The sequence below is a fragment of the Pezoporus occidentalis genome, unplaced genomic scaffold (genome assembly GCF_034315485.1).
Source record: "Pezoporus occidentalis ecotype Australia unplaced genomic scaffold, CSIRO_AGI_Poc_V1 ctg8, whole genome shotgun sequence".
NCBI lineage: Eukaryota > Metazoa > Chordata > Aves > Psittaciformes > Psittacidae > Pezoporus > Pezoporus occidentalis.
Window position 1 is genome coordinate 12,130,456 of NW_026916158.1, and position 12,566 is coordinate 12,143,021.

The 12,566-nt window shown below is 39.4% G+C and overlaps 1 protein-coding gene across 2 annotated transcripts in view; it reads left to right on the top strand.

Annotated features, from left to right (window-relative positions):
• Window positions 1-12,566, top strand: part of USP13 (ubiquitin specific peptidase 13) — a 55,175-nt gene that overhangs the window by 23,351 nt on the left and 19,258 nt on the right. For both annotated transcript variants that reach the window (XM_062602904.1, XM_062602902.1), the window contains exons 4-10: window positions 1,364-1,485; window positions 1,899-2,041; window positions 2,240-2,424; window positions 6,325-6,419; window positions 7,268-7,455; window positions 9,525-9,596; window positions 9,854-9,947. In XM_062602904.1, the coding sequence (XP_062458888.1) occupies window positions 1,364-1,485; window positions 1,899-2,041; window positions 2,240-2,424; window positions 6,325-6,419; window positions 7,268-7,455; window positions 9,525-9,596; window positions 9,854-9,947 (899 nt within the window). The remainder of the gene's footprint in view (window positions 1-1,363; window positions 1,486-1,898; window positions 2,042-2,239; window positions 2,425-6,324; window positions 6,420-7,267; window positions 7,456-9,524; window positions 9,597-9,853; window positions 9,948-12,566) is intronic.

A 12,566-nucleotide genomic window follows, 5' to 3' on the forward strand; every position in this document is an offset into this window, starting at 1 on the left:
ATCTTTCCAGGTCAAGTTAAAATATCTTTTGATACTTGTTTTATCACTTAGGATTTCAGGCTGTTACTGCTCACTGGGTAAACAGAGTTTAGTTTTCTGAATCTGGCTTCTGCCATTCTCACCTCTCTGCCAAATATACATTTGAGATTTCAGTCATTCCCTGGGTGCAGTGGTTGCTGCCAATGCTCGTTTAGTATTGAGTGAGCCATTAAGCATATGCATGTACTTACAGTGAAAATAAGAGCCAGCTTTAGCTACTGCTAATATATCTTCTTTCTTGGTTGAACCTTATTCTGTCAGTGACTGGTACATTGGAATACAGTCGATCCAGCATCTCAGATGGGAGAAGAATGCAGAACATTCCATCCTTGCCTAGGCTACTCTTGCAATTGAATCTTGTGAAATGTCAGACAGCTTGCACATGTTTGGTCTTAACTTTTTCAGTTGTCCTGGAAAGAGCTGAGCAAGATTTGAACTCAGTCTTGTCACTATGGGATAATTATGTTTTTGATGAAGCTAGAGATAAAAATACTAGTAATTTAGCTACTTATATACCCTCCTGGCTTATCTCTGGGTCCGCTTATTTCTGGATGAGTGTTTTAGCTGAAGGCACATTTTTAAGCAAAAAAGTCATCCTTTACACTGGAATAAGAGGATACACAAACACTATGGAAGACTTTATCTTCAAAGGAAAGCTTTATTAGTAAGTGTTTTCTAAACACTTATGCTAGTTACAGAGTGGAGTTTGCAATAGAGGGATAATGCTGTTATAACTGTACTTGATATAGCTGTTTGGGAGTATGAACGAGATGCGTGAATACTTCCAGCCTTGGACATCTTCATGAGCAGAAAGGCCAGAAGCTCATGATGGATGAGAATCATAGCACGTTTCAGCCTGGAAAATATGGGGGGGTGAAACAGAGGTGCATTATTCCTGCTCTGCAATTTGGACATGGGTAGTGTGACCTGGTCTCTATATTGTATAGCATTTCAAGATCCTGGGTGAAAGACATGAACAGTGTTACATCCTGTTTTTGTCCAAAATGAGCAGTATTTTATTAGCTGCTTCCCAGAATGTGATGTCTGCAACAAAGCACTGCTTGGAGAGAGGCCAAATCAGCTTTGACTGGGGATGAGATTAAGATGGAAATCTTTGCCCTCAGAGCATTCTCTTGTAGGATGGTTAGATTTCAGTTTCGATCAGGATTTCACAAACATTTATAGCCAGAAGAAACTACTTACTTGACAGTATCAACTTGCTGGCTGATGCCAGGCGAGGAATGCTTCATAATGGTACCCATGCCACGATTTAGGAACCTTGATCTCGGGACAGTCTCCTAACATTCCCCATCTTGTTTTCCAGATCTAGAGATAAACAGTGATCTGAACAGTGATGACTTTGAATATGAAGATGAAGCAAAACTCGTTTTATTTCCTGATCACTATGAAATCCCATTACCTAATATAGAAGAGCTACCAGCACTGGTCAGTGAGTGTGTGGAAGCTGTGATAGGAATTGTCTTCTACTTCAGTTTTTATCAAGATGGTGCTTTGTTTTCTCATGTGTGGTGCTTGGTTTTACATAAAGATCTTTTTTAATCAGCTGTAATAGAAATTTTGAAAACTCTGATTTGTCTTTGTTTCTTGCATTTCATTTTTACCTCCTGTATTCCTTCGCTTATTATGATGCCAGATTGTCCCAGGGAAACTCACTTAATACATGTGTCTGTTTTTATGCTAAAATAAAACTGCAATCCAGAAGATTACATGCATATTTAAGTATATAAATAGTGTTACTGATATCCAGTTCTGTAAGTGGTTGGCAGTGGGCTGAATGCCAAGTTCTGTCTAGTCACTGAATCATGTTAGGTTTTGATTGACATACATTTGTCTTCCAGGTGACGATAGCTTGTGATGCACTCCTCAGTGCAAAATCACCCTACAGGAAGCAGGACCCTGACTCCTGGGAAGAAGAACTACAGGCATCTAAACATGCCAAAACACTTGTACAGTTAGACAATGGTGTTAGAATTCCCCCCAGGTAAGGATAATAAGGTTGGTTTGTTGTAGATTCTCTAATAATGTCCAGAGGAACAGAATTAAAGCCAGGAACTCAGCCAACAGTTCTGCATGACTCTGGTCTGGGTGTGTATGCTTGGTTTTATCTACCATAACTGGAAATACAGGACTAGTTCCTGACTTACTTAGTTCTGTAATTTCTTCCTGTTTTCTCTTGCAGTGGTTGGAAATGCTCAAAATGTGACCTGCGGGAGAATCTGTGGCTGAACTTGACAGATGGTTCTGTGCTTTGTGGAAAGTGGTTCTTTGATGGCAGTGGGGGGAACGGGCACGCAATGGAGCACTACAAGGAGACAGGTTATCCCCTAGCAGTGAAGTTGGGAACCATCACTCCTGATGGAGCAGGTCAGCTGCCTGGCAGGCTCTGAGATGAGCTATCTTTTGTGCATGTGTATATCTATTACAAAGTGCGTTTGTACTTCTAGTATAAATCTTTCTGAGAGTGTGATATGCAAAGGAAGCCCTGTGAGTCTGTGAATCTTGATTGGGATAGGGAGGACCAACACACACTCCGTTTGGAGAAAGCCCTTACCTTTTTTATCTGCTCTCCTCCTGTTTCATATTTAGTGTAAATAGGTTTTTTGGGTTTGTATAATAGTAGATATGTAATAGAAGAACGGTATTATTTTGAGACAGTAGAATCCAGAGTAACAGTGGTTTTCAGTTCTACATTTGCTAGGGCATATGGTTCAATCTTATGTACATAGAAACAATAACAGGGAAATTATTTTTAAGTCAGAAAAGCCTGTTATTAACAGCATGTATGTTGGGTTTTTTTATACTGGAAACTGTGCTGGTTTTCCTTACTGTTTTGGTAACATTTGGTTCAGTCTAATGAACACCCATCTTCATGGAGCTGCTGTGATGCACATTTGCAAAATACCTCATGATCTTGAGAGGGGGAAAAAGGCTATAGAGGTATCTTTGTCACACTTGGAGAATATGCAAACATTCTGCATTGTTGCTGTGGAGGGTTATGGTGCGTGAGGATTAAATGGAGTAAATGCTTGAAGCTGAAAAAGTCATAAACAAAGCAATCCTTTGCTGTAGCAGTATGGAGAAATAAAAATGGCAGAACACGTAGCATAATTACATTTTGGGCTTAATGCTTATGACCATGTGGGGAAAGACAGCTGTTTAGAGCAGCCCCCTTTTTAACACATCAGTTGATTTTTTTTTAATTTTTTTTTTAATTTTTTTCATCTTTTTCCCATCTTTTCCTCCTATTCAGTGTCAGGGAAAGGAGACTGTAGTCAGATTCAGCCAGTGCTGCCTAAGAAACACTTGAGCAAAATTCATTCTTTTCTCTCCCAGATGGAATATTGTTTCCTTGCGCGAGTCTGGTCTTGGATGTTTTCCGTTTGAATCTCTGAATTATTGAAGGTGTTTAGGGTTTGCTCAGTTGTAGATTTCAACTGCATCTACAAAATAAACAAAATACTCTTTAATGGGTTTTGTGTTTGGGATAACAACGGACAGGCTGTCGTCCTTCCCTCTGAAAGAGGGGTACCAGCTGTTCTCCACAGACCTTTGCTCCTCTGGATGGTGTTTATTTGGTTTCCCTATAGAAAGGGTGTCCTCCCCCAAACCCTCCTTGTTTCTTTTCCAGTAATTATTCTCTCTCTGATGTGTATTGCTGTGTTAATCATAACCTCTCAATAGGGCTGGATGACAGGTGAGGTTCGGGAAAGAGGGCTCCATGACTGATTGTGATGCGGAGTCTGTCTGGTTTCTGATTCCCTGGGCTGGAGGTGAAGAGGTGATGGTAGAGGAGTAATAAGCATTTAGTCCCTCTGCTGATATAACTTACTCCATTTTCACAACAGTAAGAGGAGAAAGACGTGATGCCAGTATTCCACTTACACTTTTCCTGTGTGTGAACAGAGGGAGCAGAGGAGAGCTGCTCGTGTAGGAAATGTATCTTATATACATTATGAAAGATTTCTGGAGCATTAGCCTTTTGTAGCATTCTGACAACAAATACATCTGAGATCAGTGCAGAAATTGAGCCAGACTTCTGTCTTCTGCTCTTGGACCTTGGACAGGATGCACAAGTGTCAGAAATGTTGCTTGCTTCAATAGGTTGAGTAACTACTCTGCAGACTATGCAATGTGTTGCCTCTCTCGACAATGCCATTAGATTTCATTTCAAGACATTCTGAGATTGCGTGTTTGAAACTGCCTTGAGGAATGGGATGGGGATTTGACATTGGAAGCCATATCTGACAGGTACTTGAATGAGTTGCTTTGTGGATGCCAGTCTTGGCAATTGTCAGATACTTCTTTGGGGATCCTGAGCAATTTTTTTCTCCAGGGACAGTGTTGCTATTGGCTGTTATCCTTTAAGTAGGAAGGAGGGATGTCTACGCAGCCAGAACTTATATTTATATGAATAATAATGATTTTTTTCTCTTTAATAGCATTGTTATCTATCTCAGATTTTTCTTTTTTTTGTTTGTTTTGGGGGTTTTTTGTTTGTTTTTTGTTTTTCTTTCTTTTTGTCCCCCTCCCTCCCTTTTTCCTCCTTTCTCACTCTAAGGATACCAGCTTTTGTGTGTCACATTTACCAACTTGTCTACATTTCTTGTCTACATTTGTCCATGTAACAACATTACAGACCTGTGTTTGTGGGATCTCATCCTCTTTTTATGATTTGTTGCTGTTTGATTTTTATTTTATTTCTATTTTTTTTAAAGTGAATTATATCTCTCTCACATGAATTTAAGTTGAAAAGTACTAAAGCAGAAAGTACTAAAGTATATGACACAAGCTGGGCTTGAGCAAAAGATTGTGGTTTTGTGTTCCATTTTTGCTGCTCTGGGTCAGTAGTCCCAGATGGCTGCTTTCTCTTCAGTTGCCAGAGCAGAGGAAAAACAAAATCAAACCTTCCACGTCGAAAATATTCACCCAAAATCAACTGATGTGTAGTCTCACTCCATTTAAATTTGAACTTTTCATGATGTGTTGGTTGCACTGTGACCTCACCAGAAGACTATGAGAATGTTGTGATGTCTTGTATGTGGATGAACAGTTGTATCTTCTGGGTATGGTTGCTACCACACAGTGGTATTCCAGCAGATGGGCAGCTACAGCCAGAGGCATGCCACAGAGGTCATCAGGATCAGTAATAGAGAGTCTGATGGCTATTCAGCAGCTGGCAGCACAACTGAAAAGTTCAATTCCTTGTTTTGAGAGTGTTTGTTTTTCATAGGGCTGATAAATTTAAAAAGTTGCATTAGATCTGTGAGCTCTTGGCTGACCTTCAGCTTATAATTTTAGTGTGAGTTTGGTACTATCAGTCTTCAAGGAAGCTGCCTTTTTGTTAGAAGTCTTACATACAGGATGGGCTGCATCAGAGCCAGGGTCTGTAGCTGCAAGGAGAGGGCAGGATAAGGACATTTTAGAAGTTATATTTGTGCTGCAGACAGCTGTTATGTGGGTTCCTGCTCTCTTCTGGGTTTGTTTTATCTTTCCTCTGGCTAAGTTTTCTCTGTTAGCCTACATCTGGTCAAATGGGGAAAGGTCATTGTGAAAAAATGCTTGACATGAAGACGTGGCTGAGAAGCACAGGCAGACTGGCAGAGGGATTCTGGATTTTGGTATGAGTAGGGACCGAAGGAGGGAAGTAGTCATTCACTACAGAGGAAGAGGCCAATCCAGTGGTGTGCAATCCAATAAACACCTCTTTATTTCTAATGCAGAATTTCTCAGTTCTTTCTGCATCCCTGTGGGAAAAGGGCATAGATGGATTCCTTGAATTGTACTAGATATTAAAGTACCATTGGCAGTAGTCAGTTGGGCCTGTGTACTCACAGTTTTGATGTGTCTGCCTGTATCTAATAGCTCCACAAAAATTCAGAATCTCTCGTTGTCATGTTCAAAATGCGGACTGGCCCCGTATCTGAGAATTTTGCATACCCTCGTGCTCTATTTCTTGTTTTCCCTACAAATTTCTCATTTTTGGGGAGGGAAATAGTATAATCACTATAAATGTTCTTAGGTTTTAATACTGTGAGCCATGTAATTTCTTCTGAGGAGAGTAGTTGAGGTGATTGTGTTGAGAACATTGAAGATATTTACTGAGCTATATGGATGTCTATGCATTTTTCTGCATTTTTCATAACCAAATTTGGTGAATATGACTGAGGCACGTTGTATAGGCAGTCCTGTACTGAGATTGAAATGTTGGTAAACAAAGAGAAAGGATAACATTTGATACTCATTGGTTTCTCTCTGCTTTCATAGATGTCTATTCCTTTGATGAAGAGGAGCCAGTTTTAGACCCACATATAGCAAAACATTTGGCACACTTTGGAATTGATATGCTGCAGATGCAAGTGGTAGGAAATCTGTCTTTTGTTTAGTTTGCTTTTTACTTGTCTTAGCTGGGGGTGGGAGAGAAATGGGAGAATGATACTGGTAGTTTATATTTGTGTGATCTTTCAGACTGTTCAGATAGTATTTAATTTTGTAAAGCCAGACACTTCATGTTTTATTTTCTGAGGTCTGAGTGAATCATTACTCTTATCTAGTGGTCTTCCCAGAAAACCTATTTTACTCAGCAACATTGAAAACTTAGTCTTAGCTGTTGTAAAGGTTTCATCTCTGTTCTTCAGACCAGTCTGCAATTCTTAGTGAAGTAATGGAGTAGTGCCAGCAGTAAATGACAGTATAGTGATCCATACCTACAAGCTGTGAACAATTGATGTGTCTGAATGCTGAGCTGTAAAGGGGAGAAACTTCAGTGTCATAAATTCTGGCTTTTCCCATTTGAAAGAAGGGCATAATTCTTGGATATGCAGCTTTTTGTGTGGTTTGTTTGCTGGGACCAGCTTCTACAGCAGTTATTCCTGTTCATTAGAAGTGGAATATGAAACCTGAAATAATGCAGTGTTTTGATGAGGTCAGAGCCCTGGGAGAAGTGAAGCTCCCAGCTGGGTTTGAGGTCACAACTAGGAACACTCAAAGAGCCAGTAGTCTGTGGTAAAGAGCTAAGGTGTATATTAGCAGAAGAAGCTGCTAGTGTTCTGACCCCGATTTCCTCCGCTGTGTGCAGGATTTACCTCTTTGCCTATTCGCTTGGCTCTTCTTTTCTAGAGTATAGATCTCAAGGCTGGTGATGATGGCAGCAGCATGATTCTTGCAGAAGTTAAACAGATGAGAAAAAAAATCATCTTCTTCCTTTCAGACAGAGAATGGGTTAAGAGATAATGATATAAAACCAAGAGTCTCTGAATGGGAAGTGATTCAGGAAGCTGGTGTGAAACTCAAGCCCATGTATGGCCCAGGATACACTGGCATGAAGAACCTGGGAAATAGCTGCTACCTCAATGCTGTCATGCAAGCTATTTTCAGCATCCCAGAGTTCCAGCGAGCGTAAGTAGCTTCAAACTAGTTCTTGTCACCAGCTGCTGCATTCCTCAATCTCTTTTTCTAAGAAAAAGGTATTTTCATTTTTGTCTCACCTGCAAACAGGTCTCTTTCAGTCAGTTCAGTGGCTTCTTAGAGGATTTAGTGATTGTATTCTGTTCTGGAAAATGCTGGAATACAAAACCCAATCTGCCTTTGAAATCAGAACTTCTTAACTTAGCTTTAGTGGTGGGAGATAATATGCCACCTTGTAAATTTGATTGATCTGTCAGAAAACCACAGGCTGTCCCTGTTTTTCATATATGTATGTATAGATATCAGTATATATATATCATCAGTAACACATTAAGGTTTTTTATAGTGGCCCATGCCTCTAAAGGTGCAAGAATCATTCTATTGCTCCAGTGTCATTTGTGCAAAAAAAAATGTACTGGCACAAACACGCTAATATTGATCCATGCTAATGTAAAGCAGTGCACCTTTTATGTGCAGGTCTGGCTAAAAAGAGGGAAACTATCAGAGGCATTTTAAAATTAATGTTCTTATTAAAAAAATTAATCTAATTTCATGAAAAGGGTACTGTGAGCATCTTCTTCCACTGAATTTTGGGGCTGTTCAGCCTGCAGAAGAGAAGGCTGCGTGGAGACCTAATAGCAGCCTTCCAGTATCTGAAGGAGGCCTATAGGGATGCTGGAGAGGGACTCTCCATTAGAGACTGTAGTGATAGGACAAGGGGTAACGGGTTAAAACTTAAACAGGGGAAGTCTAGATTGGATATAAGAAGGAAATTCTTCCCTGTTAGGGTGGTGAGGCACTGGAATGGGTTGCCCAGGGAGGTTGTGAATGCTCCATCCCTGGCAGTGTTCAAGACCAGGTTGGACGAGGCCTTGGGTGATAGGATTTAGCGTAAGGTATCCCTGCCCATGGCAGGGGGATTGGAACTAGATGATCTTAAGGTCCCTTCCAACCCTAACTATTCTATGATTCTATGAATTAAAAGAGTAAAAGGACAAAAGCACAACAGAGGACTATGAAATATTCGTGACTGTTCAAAGCTGATCACAACCTTCCAAGGAGGGCAGCCTTTTTATAAGGGACCATCTATGGTTTGCAATAAAATTCAGAATGCTCTTTCATTCCACAGCAGTAGTAGAGTGTGTGCTGGAGTAAAGCTTTTAGATTTTGGAAAGCCTTCCAGATTTTCATGTAGCAATTGCCTTCTGGAGAAGAAGAGGGAGAAGATGTATAGTTGGGTTTTTTTTAATTGTTTTTTCTTTTTTTTTTTAGCCATATGGAGTACAGTCTGTAGGTTGTAGTCTGCCAGTTTTTCTACCTCCATTTTCAAGACATACTAAAATGGACTTTAAAGGGAGATTGTTTTCCCACAGCATGGTCCTTGGAGTTACCTGGAGCACTTCTCATCAACCAAGTAGTGAAGATCTTTGATGAAAGAGGGACTAGGCAGAAAGGAGATGTGTTCTTTCAACTTGGCTGTACCTACCTACCCCGTTTTTTCTTGTGCTCAAGGGAAGCAGTGCTCAGATAGCATAGTACTGAATGTCTCACTGTCCAACAAACTGTCTATAATATTATATACCTCAGCATTTACTGTCGAGTTAGCTTTTTTTTCTCTGAAAAAACTTCATAGAAACATTCTTTTTACATGTTTTCTTCCTGATACAAATTTGGAATTTATTTGCTGATGTTGATTAAGAATAAAAAGTACATTGATTCTCAACCCAGCTCTGTTTTGACATCAAAAAATAACACCATCCTAAAGCTATTTCAGGATCACAGAATAGAATTTAAATTCCAGATGGCCACCAACCACCATATCTTTTATAGCTAGAAACATCTAAGCAAAACCTGAATGTCCATTTCCTAATTTATTTATTACTCTTTTTCCATGACAGAAGCACTTACAAAGGATAGATTAAGTCACTGCTATGATGCAAAAGTTGACGTGTTAGCGCAGGGGAAGCCTGCTAATGTATCACGCTGAGGATCTGCTAGGATATTCTTCAGTAAATCTAACTGCGTTATTTAAATGTTTCTGCTTTGTTCTTGCTGCCCAGGTATGTAGGAAACCTTCCACGAATATTTGACTACTCCCCTCTTGATCCAACGCAAGATTTTAGCACTCAGATGTAAGTGACACTTCTCAGTGATTTACTTGGTCAAGTTAAATAGAATCTAAACAATTTAATGACAGAGTGAAAAAACACCTCTGCGTGGGCTTGAAAGTGAGATATGGCACAAGGTAGAATGGGAAGATTTGCCCACTTAGTTGCAGGTGATGATCTTTCATCAGGGGGTCAAAGACAGTAAACTTCTGCTTGGTATAAAATTTCTCTTTTTTGTTTTTCTCACATTTGTTTCTACCCCATCACTCTTTTCCCTACAGGGCTAAACTGGGACATGGCCTCCTTTCAGGCCAGTACTCTAAGCCTCCCATGAAATCTGAGCTTATTGAGCAGGTGATGAAAGAAGAACACAAGGTATTTGCCTGAGTTTGTACAGCCTGGTAACTAGGTAAAAATGATATCCTGAGAAAAGGGAACAGGTGCTGGGCATTGAAGAGCATGTGTGGATCTGTCATGGGATGCTTAGCAAGGTGGAATGTGCAGGATTTCAGTCAGGAATATATTAGTCAGGGGCTATTTGTGCAAAGCATCAAAGTAACCACTGGTTCTGCTAATAAAGTATGCTGCTGCTCCAGTGATGAGTGCAAAAGTTCATAAAACTTCCAACTTATGTTTATCTTCTCTGAGGAACAAAATAAAAAAGTTATCTAGAGAATACTGTGAATTTGGAAGCAAATTTCTAAACCCTCTTTAATTTCAGAAAGAATTACAAAGAGCTAAACAGTTGTTTCCAGGATGTGTCTGACAGAATTCCACCTGATTACAGGAGAAGCTGTCTGGGTAATGCAAGATTAAGTGGTTGGAAGCCTTCATGTAGATGAAGGAAGGACCATGCAGAGTCTTGTCTTCTGGGGCTTTACTCAGGTTATTTCATGGTACAAAAATCACTCAGAAACATGTCTGTACCAGTGTGATCTATACTGAGAACAGCAGTCCATGTGGGTTTTGATATAAATTGAAACTAATTGCCAGACAACCAAGGGAGAAGAATGTATGTATCCTGATTTATAATAATTCACAATAGAGAAAAATATTGGAATCAGCTTTTCTCAGAATAAGCAATTTCAGAACAAAGGAATACTGAGGGGCAAGAACATCCTAGATGCGAAAGAGAGGAACCGGAGGATAAAATAACCTTTTCTCTCATGTTTACATAATACAGAATTTTATTTCTCTGTCATTGTGTTACCAGTGGGAGACTGTCCTTTTATTTTTACTGTAATTTGCAATAATTTTTGCAGCAAAGCAGATACTTAGCTCACTATATCTAGCTAGTATCTAGCTTTGAGAACTCCATTATTGTTCTGTAATCTTCATATTGCCTTTGTGGTGGTCTGTCAGCAACAAGAAAGTTGCTTGTTTCTCTTATGCTTCAAAAATCATTAAGGCATGTCTTGGCATTGTAATATCCATGGACCCATGTCTTCATCTGTTTGTGCTTTTCTCCTTCTCCAGCAATGAGTAAATTCACTCATAGTCATCAGAAAGCCACTTCATATTCTTTGTCCAGCAGCCTTTTGGTTTCAGCAGTAAGGATGATCTTTGAAGGTCTTACTGATTTCTTTGTATTAACAAGGTTAATGGGCATTGCCTGATTCACTGGATTATTTTTTTTGCTTGTTCTTGCTTGATGTTGTGAAGTAATCACAGTAGCTTAGTGGTGAGATGGAAAAACTCTTCTCTTTTTGTCAGTTGGCTTAAGCTTAACATCACCCTTTGGAGAGTGAGATCAGTTCAGGGTTTGCTGTTCTGCTTAAACTCTACTGCCTTCGAAATTGCCTTTGTTTTCCCTGGAGTCATCCAATTAACAGTTGTCTTAAGCAAAATACTGGTTATTGGGACTATGTTATCTGCCCAGGCAAACATGTTGGTTTGGGTTTGTTTTATTACTCAAGCATCTGGTTTAGAGTGGTACTGGGAATACTGGACTTAGAATGTTTGTATCCCTACAAGCCTCCCATTATTGTGACCCCAAGCAGCATATGGAGTCAACCCACAGACTCCTTTGATGGGATATTTATAAATAAAAGGTCAACTAATAACCAGTACTGAAAATGCTACCTGTAGAAAGAGCTGTCTTTATGGAGAAAGAATCTCTGATGCTAAGTTGTAGTTTTCTACACAGTAGAAATCATGCACACTTCTGTCACAGAAGCTTGGTGTGAGTTCCCCTGGTAATAGATATTTTCCTCTACCAGTTGCTGATACAGGAATTCCTCCTGAAATCAGAATACCAAGGAGATTTTGGACAAAGAGCATCTGGTACAGAGTAGTTTGCAAGATCTGAAATCCTGAGTAGTTGCTTTGTATAGTAGCTATTCAGTGTTTTGAAACAATGAATGAATCTTGTTTGTTTTCTTTAAATGGTTTAAAACAATCAATTGCATCACTGTGACTAAGGAATAGTGGAGTAATTTCAACAGACTTATTTGCTTTCTTAAATGCACACAAGATATGAACGAAGAATAACGTGCTGAAGTTCAGGGATTTGAACTGTTTGAATGAAGTGTCTCTTTCATGTTTAGCCCAGCAGCCACTACTAGCAATGAGATACTGAGATTTTTTTAATTACAGATGGTATCAAACTCTGTCAGGAAGTAGTAGCCATCTGCTGGCATTTCACAATACTTGTGTTGTTCATAAGTTCAATTTAATAAAGTAGTAGTTACATGTGGCATCAGATGACTTCCTTAACTAATTCATAGCATGTATTAGGATTTGAAACAGCTTTTACTGATTTTGTTCTTTGTATTGTAGATTTATTTTTAAAGAAAAATCAAGTGTAGATATTTTCTCCATTCCCTTGCTCTGGGCATAGAAATCTGGTGTGCTTTTTTGTTTGTTGTATTTCCCCTTCCCCCAATAATACTGGTGTGTGTACAGCTAGTATTTTCTCATCCAGAGAGTTGTATTGATATTTATAATAAATATAATTGCATAGAATTTTAGGCCTTCAGTGGTTTCAAGTGTTTC